Genomic DNA, 19,633 nt, shown 5'->3' with positions numbered 1-19,633 from the left:
AAAATGCTGTATTTTCCATACTAAAGAACAATCATGTGCCTTCCTTTACTTAACTATATAGCTGAGAGGTATTTCCAGATTAATTCACAGAGACCTCTCTCATTATTCTCTCATAGCTTGGTACTATTCCATGACATAGATGTAAACTAATTTATTTAACGTGTCCCATGCTGATGGATATTTGCGTTGTGTTCTGTCCTTTGCCATCAAACATGCAGTGACTTAACAGGGACATGTGGTATTTCACCTGGCTTCAGGTATGTCTGGAGGATTCATTCCCAGATGGGGGATTGCTGGAGCTGGGGGAGGTGCATTTGTGTCTGTGACAGGTCTGCCAATTGCTGTCCTCAGGGTTTTGCCACCTTTTTTACTTCCACAGACTCATTTCTCTGTGGCCCTGTTGACAGACTGTGTACTTAGATTTTTGAATTTTTGCCAATCTGTTGGGTGAACGATGGTTATCTAAAGCAGGTTGAATTTACGTTTATCTTCTGAGTACAGTTGGACTCATTTTCCTACGGGTGAATAGCCATTTATATCTCTTCTTTTTGTGAGCTTCTTCATACCTTGCCCCCTTTTAATAATTATTTCCAGCTCTGCATTTTTTCCTAGTTTATAGTTTGGCTCTGCTGGTGGTCGTAGTGGGGTATTTGCTTGGTCTGTTTGTTTCCTTTGCAGAAGTTTCCAATTTTTAGGTAATCAGATTTATTAAGCTTTTCTTTTATAGTTTTTGAATTTCAGAGTGTTAGGCCTTTCCTACCCTGTGGTTGCGTGTTTTCTTCTAGAACTGTTTTTCTTAAATCTTTGATCCATTCGAGGTCTGTGATCTGAGAGATGAATCCAGCTTTGTTATTCAAATGGCTCCCCAGATATCCCAACATTAATTGAAGAATTCATCTCCACTAAGTTGAGATGCCATCTTTATCATAAACTAGATTGTGATTTGGATCATATGTTATTATAGAACGAAATGTAAACACTGGACTAACAAATGAAGAATAATTGGTGGACAGCTTAATTCATGCATACAGCCGACATTATTAAGTGCTTAATAAATTAAACAATTGTGATATGCAGGCCTTGGGGATATAAAGATCATGAAAGCATCTCTTAAGAAAGTAACTGGATAATCAATATAATCTTGATGCAGTGGAATGAGAGCAGCAGAGAGGCTGGGAAAGCCAGGGAGATGCTTCACGGAGCAGAGAACATCATGCTGAGTTTGCAGGTTCAGCAGAGATTGACCAGCCACGGAGGAAAGGCATTCTAGGAGGTAGACAGGTAGAGCTCATGAGTGTGCATGGTGTCTGGGTTGGGGAGGGTGGCGGGCAGGATTTTGAATAGTTGTTCATGGCCATAATGTAGGACAGGAGACGCAATTGGAAAAGAAACCAGAAAGGCAGCTAATGGAAGGGCAGTTCAGTGTGTATTTGTGGGATTTGGGCATGCAATGCTCTTATACCTCCCCGTACCTTCATCTCCCTAAAGAGGTGAAGGGGAATGACAAAGAGGTCCAAAATGAATAGAAGCCAACACTTAGTTGTGTTCTGCAGGTCAGTTGTTGAGTTTTGACACTTGTTGCTTATTCTAGAGTGCTCCAAGCTCCCGAAGCCGAAGCCTCACTTTGCTCCCCCATGGAACACCCAATTCTGCGTCTCCCTGTAGCCAGAGACACCTCAGTGTGGGGGCCCCCGGTGTGGTCACAATCACGCATCACAAGTCGCCTGCAGCCGCCCGAAGAGCCAAGAGTCAGTATTCCGGCCAGCTTCACGAAGTCAGAGAGGTAGGCTTTGCTCTCCTACTAGCTTAAGCAGCCCCGGGGCGTTGGGGTCTGTGACCGTTGCTCTATCAACTTCTCTTCCTTTGCGCCGTCTTGATTTATGGAGAAAGGAGCAGCAGCAAACCTCCCAGCCACACTGCTGTGACAGTCCCTCCTGGTTTAAAAAAAAAAAAATTTGTTGCCGGGCACATTGGCGCACGCCTGTAATCCCAGCACTTTGGCAGGCTGAGGCAGGTGGATGACTGGAGGTCAGGAGTTCAAGACCAGCCTTGCCAACATGGTGAAACCCCATCTCTACTAAAAATACAAAAATTTAGCTGAGTGTGGTGGTGCGTGCCTGTAACCCAGCTACTGGGGAGATTGAGACAGGAGAATCACTTGAACCTGGGAGGCAGAGGTTGCAGTAAGCCGAGATCGTGCCACTGCACTCCAGCCTGGGCGCCAAGAGTGAAAAAACTCCATCTCAAAAAAAAATTAATTGTTTATTTCTTAGGTTAAGCGAGTTGTTAGCAGACCTCTGTCAAAACTCAGCAGAGAAAGCAAGCCTACCAAAATATGGCTGTAAATGGAAATGCAGTTAAATCCACGATCTTAGCAGAGACTAGACCAAACTCCATGGATAATAAGAAAATAACTTTGGGTGTTTTGAAACTCAGAAAGTGTTAGACTTAACGCACGTTCCCTCTATATTCTGCCCTGCTTCACTTTCTTCCTCTCCTCCCCTCCTTCCCGTCATAGACACACTGCAAGGGCAGTGTTGGGTAGCAAAAAGAATTCTGTCCCTGAAGTCAGAAGACTTGTGTAAGAGCTACTCCACCAGCTCCAAACCCCAGTTTCTGTACCTGTAAAATGGAAATAAAATAGGCTTTGCCAAACTTCTTGCGGGAAATAGGAGGATCATTTGTGATAATGAAAACTCTTTAATTGTGCCTTATAAAAGTGACTTGAAGTTACATGTAAATTTTGCTTTTGATGCACTGGGAAGTCATCAGTTTGGGGATCCCAGATCCTTGGTATTCCTGCCATCCTCTGCAGCCGTTATAGGGAACAGACTGTCTATAAATGATGTTGGTTTTGGTTGTCTACTTCCTTTGTGTGCTGAGGTTTTTTGCTCCACAGCTTACTTGGGTACAGACCAGTTTGTTTTCCTCTTAGAGAAAGTGGCAGGGCTCTTTGTCCATGTCACACAGAATGAGATTCCTCACGGCTGTAATCCTAGCATTTTGGGAGGCTGAGGCGGGTGGATCACTTAGGTCAGGAGTTCAAGACCAGCCTGGCCAACATGGCAAAAACCTGTCTCAATTAAAAATACAAGAAAATTAACTGGGCGTGGTGGTACATGCCTGTAATCCCAGCCACTGGGGAGACTGAGGCAAGAGAATCACTTGAACCTGGGAGACAGAGGTTGCAGTGAGCCGAGATGGTGCCATTGCAGGATCTTGCTGCTGCCTGAGTTAGCATGCATCTTGCTTTAGTTTTTAAATGTCACAAGCCAGGTAGTGCTCTGTTCGCTGACTATCTTGGTTCTGAATCTGGCTCAGGAAGGACAATCTAAAATCAGAATCAAATCTGTAGATGCATATGAAAGACAATTTTTTTCTTAAAATATTTTACATGTATATACTGTCTTGCCTATAAAGAAGTACAGAGTCAGAATTCTATTGCAATTTTCAGGTAAAATGCCCACTTTGAAATAGTCACCCTGATGTGTTAAAAAGAAAAAGTGGGCCGGGCACGGTGGCTCATGCCTGTAATCCCAGCACTTAGGGAGGCCAAGGTGGGTAGATCACTTGAGGTCAGGAGTTCGAGACCAGCCTGGCCAACATGGTAAAACCCTGTCTCTACTAATAACACAAAAATTAGCTGGGCATGGTGGCAGGTGACTGTAGTCCCAGCTACTTAGGAGGCTGAGGCAGGATAATCACTTGAATCCAGGAGGCAAAGGCTGCAGTGAGCCGAGATTGCCCCACGGCGCTCTAGCCCGGGCAGCAGAGCGAGACTGTCTCAGAAAAAAAGAAAAGTGGCTGTTAGCTTAATTGTGTTACATGAGTTGATATGATGAATGATTGTGCACAGGTATATATTTCTTTTCATTTTTCTTAGCACCTTTTCAAAACATCGTATAATGGAAAATTTTCAAATATATGCAAAATAAAATGGTAATGTAGCTCTATATCCATCACCTCACTTCAACGATTCCAACTTTCTGCTGTTCTTTTTTTTTTTTTTTTTTGAGATGGAGTTTCACTCATGTTACCCAGGCTGGAGTGCAATGGCGCGATCTCGGCTCACCGCAACCTCCGCCTCCTGGGTTCAGGCAATTCTCCTGCCTCAGCCTCCTGAGTAGCTGGGATTACAGGCATGCACCACCATGCCCAGCTAATTTTTTGTAGCTTTAGTAGAGATGAGGTTTCACCATGTTGACCAGGATGGTCTCGATCTCTTGACCTCGTGATCCACCCGCCTCGGCCTCCCAAAGTGCTGGGATTACAGGCGTGAGCCACCGCGCCCGGCCCCCAACTTTCCGCTGTTCTTGTTTTATCTGTTTTTATTTCCCCCACCACTTTATTTTTCTTACTAGAATATCTTAAAGAATAGTTAAGTGTATCATTTTATCATTGCCAGTTAATGTAATGCTATTTATCTAACAGGAACGTTTTCTAAAACTTAACTATGATACCATCGTTTTACTTTTATGTAGACCTCATTGCAGGCTATTTTACAGCTCCTTTGAGACTGCAACCTTGAACAAAGGCAGTTGAAAGTTTATGGTAGTTTCTGAATTTTCTTTCCTGTATTTTATAACGAGCCTCTGTAGACTTACTGTTATAAGTGATGATAGGAAACCTGTTTTTTTTTTTTTTTTTTAATGTGGGACTTGTGTGTAGTAAGCAGTGACCTAAATAAAAAGTTGAGGTTCGTTAGCATGATTAATTAGTAGCATTTGATTCAACAGAATCTTTTCTGCCTCCATTGAAAAATAATTCCAATTTTTAAAAGAATAAAAGTATGGCTTTTATGCATGGGTGTACAAAGAAGTTTATACAAAGTCTGTAATGCAAGCGTATATTACAAACAAGTATAAAGAAAATTAAAATTACCTATAATTCTATCTCTCTACAGATAACCACTGGTAACCTTTCAATGAATTTACTTTTGAATTTTTTCCCCTGTATATTACAGATGTAGATATGTAAAAATCTATATGGAGTAATCTAGAGTTTTGTAAATGAATACATACATGCTGTTTTTCTTTATCATATTGTTTTTTTCTCTGTTGTCTGTCTATTGGGAAAGCTATTGAAATTTCCCATGGAGTTTCATGGTGTGAAAAATAATTAGGTGAAGCCAGGTCCGGTGGCATACACCTGTAATTCCAGCTCCCTGGGAGGCTGAGATGGGAGGATTGCTTGAGGCCAGGAGTTCGAGACCAGCCTGGGCAACAAAGCAAGACCCCATTTCAAAAAGAAAAAGGAAACAGTAGGTCAAATGCCTCTATAGCCATTTGGTTTGGTTTTGTACTTCTGGGTGACAGTATATTTCTTCAGGTGATTGCTTTTTGTATACTGATAACTTTTGGTACTCAAAATTTAAGTAAGATTGTTGAGATACAAGTGCCAACATTGGCAGTTGAGAGAATTTTAGGGTGCCGGGCCCCTTTAGAAAGAGTTTAAAGTTGCAGTCCTCAGACACCACGTGCACCTTCACTCCGGGTAGGAGACGGGTAGCTGTCCTGTGGCATCTGTCATTTCGTGATGTGGACAGGTCCACCGGGGAAATTTCACTCTTACCTGAAAGTTCTGCACTTATTAGTTTCAGAGCATAAAGGCCTCTGCTTTAAGATTCCACTGTATTTATCTCTAAAATAACTAGAAGAAAACGGAATAGCATTTTTAACCCCGCTGTACAGGGAAGATAAACTTACAACCATGGAAGCAACGGAGAAAATCATCATACACAAGACAGATGTGCCTGAATATCAGGGGAATAAAAGAGAAATAGCCCAGCCGAAGGCAATGGAGTAAATTTTAAATGGAATGCCACAGCATGGGTGAAAATAATGGGATGGCTTAAAAGATTAAATGCTTATCATCCAAAATATAAAGAATTGAGATACCAAAGTTTGGAGGCCAACATCCTCTCAGGAAGTGGTTAGGAGAGATGAGTGCAGGGAATTTGAGGGACAGTGTCACCATGAGGAACAGACATAGCCCCTCTAGCAGGTGAAGAAATGAGAGTTAAGGCAACTGTTTGGGAAATTATCAGACTTAATTATAGCCCATTATTGGTTGGTGTGTTAAGAAATGTCAACTACACTGCAGATTGTCTGTTTGCTACCATCTGGTGATGGATCATAAGAATGAAACATAAACTGCATTGCCAGTGACCCATAAATTCCCTGCTGAGAACCGTACCTGTGGGAGCAATTTATGGAACTGGGGCTAGGAGGAAGAAAATTAATTTGGATAAAGCTCTTCATACTAATAAAGGCATAGATTCAATACAAGGCATTAAGGGAATCGCTAAACAATAATACATTTTAGATTCTGAATTACTATATAGGACTTTAAGATAAGAGTCATGTCGGTATTATTACTACATGGACAGGTATGCATGAAATGAGTAGGAAAATTAGCATACAGAATAATATACAATAATACATTATATAATATATCATTATATAATGTATTATATATAACATATTATATAATATATAATGATATATATAACATATATAATATATAATTATATAATGTATATATTATATATAATATATATACGTTCATCTTAATAAGCTCCAGAAGTTGTCTAAAACTCTGGTTCCCAGAATTTTGGATTTTACTTGCAAACTAAGTTTCAGAAATAGAATTTTGGAAGCAACATAGCATTGCCATTTAAAAATTTACCCAGAAAGGACATTTGGAAAGTATAGTCATAATCTCTGGTTTCCACTATCTCATAAAAACATCTTAATGCCTCCAAAGGAATACAGCCTCAGAATAAAGGGTCATTCATTGCATTGAATGAGAAGTTTTATGGAGCTGGGCGCAGTGACTCACGCCTGTAATCCCAGCACTTTAGGAGGCGAGGTGGGAGGATTGCTTGAGTTCGAGGGTTCAAGACCAGCCCTGGCAATACAGATTCCATTTCAACAAAAAATTAAAAGATTTGCAGGATGTGGTGGGTGGTGCCTGTTGTCCCAGCCACTTGGGAGGCTGAAGTGGGAGGATCGCTCAAGCCCCGGCGTTTGAAGTTGGCATGAGCAATGATTGCACCACTGCACTCCAGCCTAGGTGACTGCTCAAGGCTCTGTCCCCCCCACCCCCCCCCCCCCAAAAAAATCTTGGACTGGAAGAGACTTCCTCATGGATTGATTCTGGCCTGTGCGTCTGTGTGTCCAATTTGTCTTCCCCATTGCCATTGTCACTCTCTTAATTCATGCCTTTTTCTATCTCCAGAGAAACCACCTTCCTAAATGGAAACATTTGATCACATCACCTTTCTATTATGAAAACAAACAAAAAAAAACCCCAAACCTTTTTGATTTCCCACTGTCCACAGGATAAAGGTCAGATTCTCCTGGGTGGCCCAGGTCTTTCTACCTTTTAAATGTGCCTACTAGAAAACATAAAGTCATGTGTGTCTCACATCTGTGGCTTGGCTTACATTTCTCTGGGACAGCACTGCCCTAGACTGCGAGCTTGCTTACTCACCCACTCCTACCTTCCTTCTGCAGGTATTAATTGAGCACCTTCTATGTGCTAGACCATGGATATCTATGCTAAAGGTAATGTCTTACTCATCTTTGCATCTTTCAGTCCTTGCACAATCGCTAGGCATACCGGATGAGCAGATTGATATAAGGACTCATTCTCTAGCTGTTAGAGCTCTTTTAAATTGGCGTATGGAGGTATTCAAGGATTGCTTAGGTCACTATATGGATTGAATGTGAGAGAGGAGAGCTGGCAGTTGTTGGGGGTTGTCAGGTGCTCATTTCATCTTCTCTGACTGATAGCATTGGGTGAGTGTACATCTAGATGACTCTGCGACCATGGGGAGAAGTGACGATAGTATAAGCCTCTTACTGTGCCACTGGAATTGTTTTATAAATAGAATCTAGTATATTTTAAAAAATTAATTTGATCCCCTCATTTATTTAAGCATATGATGATTGAAATGTATGGTATTTATTGTATATTTTTTCTGTTTTAACTTTTGTTTTTAGAGTTGGGGCCTCAGTCTGTGGCAGGGTGGAGTATAGTGGACAGTCATGTCTCATTGCAACCTCCAACTCCTGGGATTAAGCAATCTTCCTGCCTTAGCCTCCTGAGTAGCTAGGAGTATAGGCACATGCCACTATACCTGGCTAAGTTTGTAAAAAGTTTTTTTTTTGTAAATATGGGTCTTGCTATGTTGCCATAGACCCCATACTATCGTCACTTCTCCCCATGGTCACAGAGGCATCTAGATGTACACTCACCCAATGCTATCAGTCAGAGAAGATGAAATGAGTACCTGACAACCCTCAACAACTGCCAGGTCTCCTCTCTCACATTCAATCCATATAGTTACCTAAGCAATCCTTGATTCTTCTGCTTTGGCCTCCCAAAGTGCTGGGATTATGGGGGTGAGCCACTGCACCTCACCTTTAACTTTTGTATGTCTAGTTATTACGTTTTGTTTTGAGACCAAGTCTTGCTCTGTTGCCCAGGCTGGAGTGCAGTGGCGTGATCTTGGCTCACTGCAACCTCTGCCTCCTGGGTTCAAGTGATTCTCCTGCCTCAGCCTCCCTAGCAGCTGGGACTACAGGCACAAGCCACCACACTCAGCTAATTTTTTTTTTTTTTTTTTTTTTTTTTGTATTTTTAGTAGAGGCAGGGTTTCACCATGTTGGCCAAGATGGTCTAGATCTCTTGACCTTGTAATCCACCCACCTTGGCCTCCCAAAGTGCTGGGATTACAGGCATGAGCCACCGTGCCCAGCCTACAATAGTTTTTAATGCAGTTCACACTTGAATAGACACAAGTTCAGTTGGTACAAGTACAACGTGATTTTAATAAAATTCTTCCTTGTTAGATGTTTTCTGAAGAAATACAACCCTACTACGCATTTATACCGAATGCTTTTCTTCAGTTGTGACATTTGAGACCAAAAAGCCACACTTAATCCGGTAGGGAGGCTTTGTCTGGATTCGTAGCATGATGGGGGAAAAGGTGGGTGTTGAACTGGTTGTGTGCGAAGCCCAAATATAGATTTAGTTAAGCATGCTGTGAAAATGTATAAACAAATAGGAATTATCCTTTTTAGAAACTCTTTTTATTGTTGACTTTTGCTTCCAAGCACACACTCTTCTGACAGAGAAAAGCCGTTTGCTGCACTGGTGTACTGGGTTGAGGCTTCATAATTTAATATGATTTTAAAGAAACCTTTTACAGAGTCTGATATGTGGAGGAGATGTGTGTTTATGTCATCTCACCTATGTGAATTTGTATGTTTCTTCATGTAATTGCAATGTCATATTTACTTCACATACATTAGAGAAGACCCTTTAATGAAGTTGCCTTCTTTATAATTGGATGCGAACTCAGTATCTTCTCCTTTCAGGATGATTTGGTGTGATCTTGGTACAGGTGGATACAGTAGATGCCTGGTTAGAAACCTTGATTCATGTACAGCCTTTTTTTTTGGTTGTTTGTTTTTGTTCTTGTTTGTTTTTTTGAGGCAGAGTTTCGCTTTTGTTGCCCAGGCTGAAGTGCAATGGCACGATCTCAGCTCACCACAACCTTCGTGTCCCAGGTTCAAGAGATTGTCCTGCCTCAGCCTCCCGAGTAGCTAGGATTACAGGAGTGCAACACCTCACCCAGCTAACTTTGTATTTTTAGTAGAGACGGATTCTCTCCATGTTAGTCAGGCTGCTCTTGAACTCCTGACCTCAGATGATCCACCTACCTTGGCTTCCCAAAGTGCTAGGATTATAGGTGTGAGTCACTGCACCTGGCCTATAGCCTTTGTGATGGAAGCAGTAACTGTAAATTATCACCCTAACACATTTGATTAGCTGATCAATTTTAAGATAGTGATCTATGCTGGCAGCATTGAATACGGACCATCCCATCAATGACATTTTTAAAAATAATCATTCAAATTCAGTTTAGGGTGTAAAGTGAATTTATCCTTTGTGTGAACAGAATGATTATTTTAAAAAATGTCCTAAATTAATTTTCCTGTGTACTTTTTGGATAAATGATGACAAGTAACCATAAAATGTATTTATTTATTTATTTTTTTTTTTCGAGACGGAGTTTCGCTCTTGTTACCCAGGCTGGAGTGCAATGGCGCGATCTCGGCTCACCGCAGCCTCCGCCTCCTGGGTTCAGGCAATTCTCCTGCCTCAGCCTCCTGAGTAGCTGGGATTACAGGCACGCGCCACCGTGCCCAGCTAATTTTTGTATTTTTAGTAGAGACGGGGTTTCACCATGTTGACCAGGATGGTCTCGATCTCTTGACCTCATGATCCACCCGCCTCGGCCTCCCAAAGTGCTGGGATTACAGGCATGAGCCACTGCGCCCGGCCTAAAATGTATTTTTACAAGCAATTTGCAATCTCTGAAAATAAATCAGTTGCAAGCTTCAGTTTTCAATAAATCAGTTTCAAACTTCAGTTTTCAAAAATGCTAATGTGGAATTAGTTAATAGCAGTGGTTTCCATATGTTTTTAAACAACAGAGTAGGTTGCTAGTGAAAATATTAGATATTTGCTATGTAAAAGCAAATGAAGTTGGTGTTTTATCAGGGCCGATTTACTTGAGAAGGTAAAGAGGGCATCTGTTGATAGCGAAGCGGCTTGGCTGAAATAGTGAGAACGAGAATTTATGACCACCTTGCAATCCCTTATCAGCCTCTGCATCTGTGAACTTTGAAACAAGCATGTTATGCGTGGTCTGCATAACACCACGGGATCCTTTGAGAGCACAGTTTGAGAGGCACTGGATTTGGGCGTCAACTAACAGTGCCTCAGGTGAACAACAGCAAAAGCCCAACACTGAGAGAATGTCCCCCACCAATCCTCAACTCATTGTCTGTCCAGCTGCTGTCCTGGCGGGAGGAGGCTCTGCTGTGGTCTCAACCTGCTGGGGGCACCGCGTGGCACCAGGCTCTTTTTGTTCGTTATCGAGTTGCACTTGGAAATTAGGCATTTATTTGTTGACCTGTTTGTTGTCTGACCCCTTGGCTTCCTCCATCTAAAGGTGTTTTTGGTTTAACCTGTTTATTCCCAAGCCCTAAGCACAGCACCTAGCACTTGGAAGATGCTCAGTAAAAATGCAAGTAAATGAGTGATTTCTGATTAAGAGGATTTAACCATTGGGAAATATTTCTCCATAGATTTGGTTTAAAAAGCCTTTGAGAGGAAGGAGTTTCTCACCCTGCACCATCTCCTTAGGAGTTAAGGTCCCAAAGAGAAGCAAGGCGGAGCTTGGGCCAACTGCTTTGTTCGCCTGCAGTGGCTTCTCACGGTGTCCCAGGCACACGTAGGTACTTCTTCTCCTAGTGCCTGGTAGACTTTATACCTATCTATATTTTTAGCAAATATTTCTTTATGTTGTAATTATTTTTTAATGTCCCCATTAGTCCATAAGCTGCTTTCTTCAGGGCATGACTTTATTAATGATAATAGCTATTGGCTTGGCGCAGTGGCTCACGCCTGTAATCCCAGCACTTTGGGAGACTGAGGCGGGCGGATCACGAGGTCAGGAGTTCGAGACCAGTCTGGCCAACATAGTGAAACCCCATCTCTACTAAAAATTAAGAAAAAATTAGCCAGGTGTGATGGCATGTGCCTGTAATCCCAGCTACTCAGGAGGCTGAGGCATGAACCCAGGAGGCATGAACCCAGGAGGCAGAGGTTGCAGTGAATCAAGATCGCGTCACTGCACTCCAGCCTGGGTGACAGTGCGAGACTCCATCTCAAAAAAAGAAAGAGAAAAAAAAAATATATATGTGTGTGTGTGTGTGTGTGTGTGTATATATATATATATATATATATGCATACATATGTCTATATAAACAATAGCTGCTACTAAATGAATAATAATAATTCATACGTTTTGGGATCTTACCAGGTACCCAGGCTCAATGCATCACTTGTGTTATCCTCAAGTCAACCCTGTGAGGTAGATACTGTTATTTTCCTTGTTTTACAGACAAGAAACTGAGGCATAAAGAAGTTAAGGCAAAGAGAGGTGTACCAGCCAGGGTTCCAGCAGAGAAACAGAGCCGTAGGAGAGCTACGTGAAGAGATTTATTAGGGGAATTGGCTTAGATGATTGTGGGGGCTGTTCACCAGGTCATGGAGCAGACACGGAAGTGGCCGTCTAGCTACAGATGGAATTTCTTCCTTAAGGAAGCCTTGACTGTGATCATTAGGCCTTTCAGCTGAATCTGTCCCACGCAGATGATCTTGGTAATCTATTTTACTTAAAGACAACTAATAACGAACTTTATCCACATCTACAAAATACCTCACAGAAACATCTAGGTTTCTATTTGATGGAGTAACTGGGAACCGTAGCTTTACCAAGTTGATGCGGTAAAAAGACCATCATGAGAAAAAGACCAGCCTCTTCACATATGTGTGAAGAGGTTGATTCTGGCCCAGGGAATTTGACAACCAACTATCATACTAGGTGGCAATTCTTGTGCTGGGAGCCAGGGCGGCAGTGCTGCGAAGACCAAGACTGTCCCGCCCCCTGGAAGTACGGCTGAGCCTCTTGATCTTGGTTTGCCTGACTCCTATGTGGCCCCTGGCCTGTGGAGTACCCCAATGAGGACTTGCTGAATTGATTCACTTGAATGAGTCACCAGAACACGGCACTTTTCAGTAGAAAGAGCAGTGCCCTCAGTTCCAGTCCTTGGGCAAGTCACATTCCATCTCTCGTATGTAAGGTGGAAATACTGTAACTTCTGACCTTGATGAACGATAGAAGTAAAAGTGCCCAGCAGAGTGTAGCATGAAGTAGGGGCTCAATCAAATGATCAGAGATTCCCTTACACGTCAAACTGATGTCTCAGAGAGGGAAGAACCTCAAAGCTGCCATCGTCGCCCTTCTAGTTTGTCAACCTGGGTAGGCCAGAATGGGGGAGGCGGGTACCAGGGGAGGAGGCTCTAAAAAAGTTCTGTCCATCCCACCCCTTATGTGGGAGCCTCATCCCCAGCCCTAACACAGGTTTGTGTGAAGGTGAGGAGTCACTCTCCATGTCCTGCACCCTGAGTAGATGTGTCCTATCTGTCCTTCCCTGAAAGTAGCAATCTTAGCAGCTGTGCTCTTGGCCGGATGTGGGAGTCTGTATTTTGCCTGAAAGAGCCTGCCAGTAACATGGCAGTATCTCAGAAGTCTCTAAACACTTCCCGTCCTACTCACTAGTGATTTTAAAAGAAAACGGTGGTGGTGGTGGTGGTGGCGGCGTTGGGGGAGGCCAGTTATGACCAGTTCACTGCAGCCTGGCTCTTGTCCAGGGGCTGGATGATCTTAGCTGGCTGGTTAAACTGGCATGAAAGTTGGTGTTACAGTCGTCATAAGAATTCACCAGAGGGCAAGGCCACAGTGGGCTGGCTGTCCCTTCATGTAGACATGCACCCTCTGAGCTCCGCCAAGTCGCTGAGACCCCTGGAAGGGTCACTCCTGGATTCAGCAATTGGGGCAGACTGACTTTATACATTTCAAACCTTTCCTCCTGATAATTAAAGTATTGCCGAACATCTGTCAATCTTGCCTCTCTCTGGCACACAGAAAATTCAAGTTTTGGATGCCTTTGAAGCTTTGCAGTCAGAAGGAAGCTAAGTGGCAAGTTATTTTTTATCACAGTTCTGTGACATGAAAGGCTGTTCTGCCTGTTTTTATCCCATGTGGCAATTTAATACAAGAAGCCTTCCGACAGGTGCCCGAAGGCTCGAGACAGTAACAGAGTGTATTTTGGATATGGAGTGAGTGGATGCACAGAGAGGTTGGCCAAGTTCTGTGACATTCAATGCCCCCCCACCCCCCGTACCTGTGTTTATGATCTTATTCTTGGTTTTGTCAGCAGAGTGTGTTAGGGTCCCTCCACCCCCAGGGGCTCATTCTAGTATTTCAAGCTACAACAGAGATTCTTCCTCATTGAGAAACCAGTCGTCTGCTGGAAGCAGAGGCAGGGCACTTTGGTCATTCCCGTCTTTCCACCCGCATTAGATGCTTGGGCATTCTAAAGTTTCAGGTTAAATACCATAGTTCCCATAACTGGCCACCTCTCTGCCCCCCTGCCAGGACCATTAACATTTCTTATTGCTTTGATCTGCATTTTCTCTAGTGTTTCCTCTGTAAGGTGTAACATATTTTGCTTCTACTTTTATATTAAAGGCTAAGCGTCATCATCTGCCCTGATTATGTATTGCTGTAAAACAAAACATCTCCAAACTCAACAGCTGAAAATGCCAACAGTCATTTATTTGGCTTAGGAATCGGCAGTTTGGTATGGGTGTGGCAGGACCTCTTGTCTCTGCTCCTGGGTGTCTGGGGCTTTCTGTGGAATTACTGGGGGCAGGAAGAGCGAGCCAGGGGCCGACAGGGTATCTTCCGTGTTCATGTGGTCTCAGGGCCTCTCTGCATAGACATTCCAGTGTGGCCACTTCAGCTTCCTACGTGGTCACGCTGGACTTTAAGAAGTGCTCTGGGGATAGAGGGCAGAAGTTGCTAGTTTCTTAAATCCTGGGCCTAGAAACTGTCACACTTTCACTTCTGCCATATTTTATGACTTGCCGAACAGAGAGCCTTCCAGATGCAAGAGAAGGGCCTATCATATCCTCAGAATTTGTGGCCATCTTTAATCCACCAAATAAACCATTTTTGTGCCTTAGGTATATGAATATAGCCTAATAACCCCATATCCCTTTCTGAATCCTTTGCTTTCATGGTTTGGATCCTGTATTAATTCTCTGGGGCTGCCACAGCAAAGTACTACAGCTGGGTGGCTTAAACCACAGAGGTATATTTCCTCACAATTCATGAAGCTAGAAGTCTGGAATCAAGGCAAAGTTGGTTCCTTTCAGAAACTTTGAAGGCGAATGTGTTCCATTCCTGTCCTTGTTAAGATTCACTTGGGCTGGCTGGGGAAATATTAGGGAAAGTTTTAAGATTGTAGTCTCAAACCTTTTGGAAAGCCGAAAGGCTTTAATGGAATGGTCTGAAGGCAGCCAGTTCATTACATTAGAACTCTAAGTCATAGGGTAAAAGATTAGGGACAGTAAAAGCTTCCTCAGTTAAGCCTGTTTACCGCACATTCTTTGTCTCTGTTTACTCGTGTAAACTTTGTGCTGGGTGGTCCTCTCAGTGGGAGGTCAAAGGGGTATTACCTGTTAATGGTGTTTATTCTGGGCTCCAGAACCAAAAGCTTTTATCATTGGTAAAACCACTTTTTTAACCGTTTTAATTACCTACAAGCATGTTGACTTACAACCTCTGTTACTACATCTATACTGAAGAGGTACAGGGATCCTGGTTGGTTAGCTGCAATCACCCTCTGAAAGCAGCGGACAGCCATCCCTAGCTCACTTGAAATCACTGTACCGGGTGTGAGAGTGCTTTCATTCATGTGTCGTGGAGTCTGGGTCTGCAGGACAGACCTCCGCAGGTGGTGATTGACGTCTCACGCCCTAGGCTCTGGTAGTTACCAGCACTCCTTGCTGTTACTGTGGTTCATAGAGGCATTGCTCCACCTTTGGGCACCCCTGTCCCATGGCGTTCTCCCTGTGTGTCTGTGTCTCTGCCTTTTTGCTTTTAAAAGGCTACCAGTTACTGGATTTAGAGCCCACCTTCGTTCTGTCTGATCTCATCTTAACTAGTTACATCTGCACAGGTCCTATTTCCAAGTCACGTCACATCTTCAGGTTCCAGTGGACTTGAATTTTGAGGGTCTACAGATTCAACTCAGTACAGGCTTGTTTGGGCTTCTTTTAGGTCGCAGCACGATACTAGTTTTCCGTTTTCGACTTTGTGCTCATGATTTTAGGACAGCGAGCTGTCACAGGTGCTCCAGCCTCTTGGGTCTGTCTTTCAGCGTGGAAGGTGTGGAACCACAGCTGGTCAGCAGTCAGTGTTGGGATGCCTGGCCCTCTGTGGCTGAAGAATGTAGCTGTAGTCCTGTTGGAGCTTGTCAAGCACAGGGGTAGATGCCACCCTGCCCTCTGGGTTCTCCCTTTTCCCCACTAACGTCTGCCCCAGGAGGGGAGAGGCTGCGAGGATGGGTCGGGGGACAGGGCCAGGCTCTCTTCCCGAGATTCTGGCGCAGGTTTATTTAAGCCGTGGACAGGGATGAGGCCCAGTGTGTGCACTCTGTATGTTCCTGCTTTCTGTGGTTCTTCACGTGGACAGTAGAGCTCGGCACGTACGTGCATGCCTAAGAAAGCTCATATTTATGGAATGCCAACACATCACCCTGAAAACTGTCCCGTGAAGTGGGTTTCATTCCCACCATACAGATGAGGACACTGGGGCTTAGAGAGGGCCAAGGCTTGTGCTCAGGCTCACGTGGGTGGGAGCAGCCAGGCTGGCATTTGAATCTGGAGCCCTCTATCAACAAGATACACACGAAGCATGGGCATGTGCACCTTGTCCCCTCCCCCACCCCATTTTGCCTCCATTTCTAGACAGTGACAGGGCAGGAGTAGTGCTCACAGCATTAGCTGCAGGCATTTTCCTTTACATGTAATTTCCAGGCGATAGTTGGTATGAAAGGCAACAATAGGAAGTTTTAATTTTTGTAGCTTAACTTACATGAGCACTTTCTCCTATGTGTCATTTTATAGACAAAAACCCTGCCTGTGCACGAGCTAGTAAGTGAATAACTGGTACAGGCTAGGAATCTGGGTGGAGAGCCGTCTGAGGGATTAGGCCATGAGCTGCTCCTGGTGGGACCCTTGGGCAAGCCACTTGACCCTTGCCCCCACCTGCAAAATGAAGGCAGTAGGCTGGGTCGTCAGCTCAAAGATGCTTTGGTCATCCCTAAATCAGAACTTGATGTCACATGGAAAAGACATTATAAGATTTCTTTCTGAAGGTTTTTCTTCCCTCCAGCTGCTTTCATTCTTTGATGATTATTCTCCCCAGTCCAAGGATAACAGTCTTAAAATAGATCTGCAAAGAACTGTTCCTGTATTTTTATTTCCAGAGAGATTCCTTATATTTCTTACATTGGAGAGATTTCAATATAAAACACATAATATATGATTTATACTGGTTGTCTAGATGGGATAAAATAAGAATTATAGGTATAAACAAAAACTTCTGTATTTTGAGCAAAAAATAGAACTTACATTATTTTAGTACAGACTTTATCTCTAACACAAAACTAATTGTCCTTCTCACATGCTATTGGAGGATCTCTCTCTCTCTCTCTCTCTCTCTCTCTCTCTCTCTCTCTCTCTCGCCTATTGTATAATGATTCTAGCATACCTCTGGAATAAACATCTATCAACTTAACATTCAGGAGATGAGAATGTGAGGGGAAGATTTCTCACTGGCAGAAAAATCATCACAGTAAAGGATGTTATTTAGAATTTCCTAACGTTTGCTGCATAAACCACAGCGGTAATACTTCATAATTACGTAGTGCCTTTCATTTGAGATTCTAAAAAGAATTTATAGATCGACTTCTGAGCTATGACAGTTGTCTTAAATTCTTTGTTTGAAATATATTGATGGATATATTTCTAGAACCAGAATTTGGATGTGGGGGAAAGGTGCCCTTTAACCCTGCCTCGGGGAGGTTTAACGAGGTATAACTTGGCCAGGGTCAGTCACAGCAGCTCATGCCTGTAATCCCAGCACTTTGGGAGTCTGAGGCGGGTGGATTATCTGAGGACAGGAGTTTGAGACCAGCCTGGCCAACATGGCGAAACCTCATCGCTACAAAAGTACAAAAATTAGCTGGGCATGGTGGTGGGGCACCTGTAATTCCAGCTACTCTGTAGGCTGAGGCAGGAGAATCGTTTGAACCCAGGAGGTGGAGGTCGCCGTGAGCCAAGATCATGTCACTGCCTTCCCACCTGGGCAGTGAGTGAGACTCTGTCTCAATAACTTGGCCAGGTGAGATTTGGAGTCATTTATTTGTTCAGATGTAACTTCTGTGATAACTCTCTCTATATATATTTTTTGAGACGGAGTCTTGCTCTGTCACTAAGCTGGAGTGCCGTGGCATGATCTCAGCTCACTGCAACCTCCGCCTCCTGGGTTCAAGCGATTCTCCTGCCTCAGCCTTACAAGTAGCTGAGACTCAGGTGTGCACCACCATGCCCAGCTAATTTTTGTATTTTTTAGTAGAGATGGGGTTTTACCATATTGGCCAGGATAGTCTCCATCTCTTGACCTCATGTTCCACCCCCCTTGGCCCCCCAAAGTGCTGGGATTACAAGTGTGAGCCACCGAGGCTGGCTGATAACTCAATTTCTTTGAACAAATTAGACTTTGAATTATTAATAAGTATACTCTAGGCCAGACTTAGAAGGCACATGTAAATCTGTAGAGAGACGTGTGGGCCATTTGTCTACAAGGGCTTCTCTGATGCTCTCTTGCAGCATCCTACTCTGAGGGGCAGCTAATGTTACCAGCTTCCTTCTTGTGTGTTCTGTACGTGAATGGGCACATACTCGTTTATGTGACTTGCATGTGTATGCATATTCTTAATTTTTTTAATGGTCTTGTTTTAAAAACACCAGCTGTGGTGTATTACATTGTTATGGACTGGTTATATCCTGTTACGAACTGTGCTGCTTTCACACGGAAATAGCTCCGTAGCAAGACATTTAGGAACCGTTTCTTTTTCCTGTCTGTAAAGTGTTATTTTCTGTGGATACACCATCACATACTTCAGCACTCCTTTCTTGGGCGCATAGGCTGCAGGCCAGAACCCCGACGTGTGATCTTTAGGCCCCACCCTGGGTAATTACAAAGGCTTTACCTGGAGGCCTCATAGGGAAAGTGTCCTCCCTGCCCACACGTGGGGCGTGTTCAGAGGGTGTTAGAGTCAAGGAGTCCTGTGTGTTCTGAGCCCAGGCATCTCCACAGCGGAGGCTCCGAGGGCCTCACCCTTCCCAGGCACCTCTGCTGAGGTCTCCTTGGGAGGGAAGGGGGCTTGAAGCATTTTACTCTGACTCAGTCCCCAGCCCTTGCCTACCCCTGGCATGCTCCACACCCCGACCCCTCCACAGTGATCCTGCACTGCCATCCACAGGCTGCACCTGAGCCCCTTCCTGGGGAGTAGCCAGGAGCTGGCAGCTTTTTTCCCGTTTTAACTCTTGCTTGTAGGCTCACAGTGAGAACAGGAGGGCTCAGTGGTTGATTTCGGTTTGGCTTTTGACATGTCCTCCTTGCCCTCCTCCACACCTGGAAACTTGGCGCTCCACACTCCCAGTGGACAGTTTAGGGTGTTTCTAATTTTCTGTTCTTACAAACAATGCTATAGGGAGTACCTGCGGCCATGTGTCATTTAATAACAGTGAGGGGGGATCCTTAGGATCAGTTCATGGATGGATGACTGCTTGATGGAGCCGTTGACTCCGTCCCATGGATGTGTAGGAGTGCTGGTTTCCCTACACCCTGTGGACTCACTACACGATCAGACTTTTGCATTTGCCGGTTGGCTAGGGGCAAGCTTCTGTCTCATAACTTTAATTTTAATTTCTCTTTGGTGAGATTGAGCATCGCTTCGTATTTACAGGAGCCATTGGCTTCTCCTTTCCTGAAAACTCTTTGTGTTTTGCCCATTTTTATTTAGTATGTGTTCCTTGTTGGTTTCCAGGAGTTTTATATACATCTGTGTTA

The 19,633-nt window shown here is 43.8% G+C and overlaps 1 protein-coding gene across 3 annotated transcripts in view; it reads left to right on the top strand.

Moving 5' to 3' along the window:
- OSBPL10 (oxysterol binding protein like 10) overlaps positions 1–19,633 on the top strand; it is a 336,422-nt gene that overhangs the window by 160,872 nt on the left and 155,917 nt on the right. For 2 of the 3 annotated variants that reach the window (XM_032268463.1, XM_032268472.1), the window contains exon 4: positions 1,592–1,783. The exons of the other annotated variant lie outside the window; for it this stretch is intronic. In XM_032268463.1, coding sequence (XP_032124354.1) covers positions 1,592–1,783 — 192 coding nt within the window. The remainder of the gene's footprint in view (positions 1–1,591; positions 1,784–19,633) is intronic. 3 annotated transcript variants of the gene reach the window in all.

This window comes from Sapajus apella, unplaced genomic scaffold (genome assembly GCF_009761245.1).
Source record: "Sapajus apella isolate SASKATOON/1434 unplaced genomic scaffold, GSC_monkey_1.0 scaffold4, whole genome shotgun sequence".
Lineage (NCBI taxonomy): Eukaryota > Metazoa > Chordata > Mammalia > Primates > Cebidae > Sapajus > Sapajus apella.
Note: the sequence above shows the minus strand (reverse complement) of the source record. Positions and strands in the feature narration are given on the sequence as shown.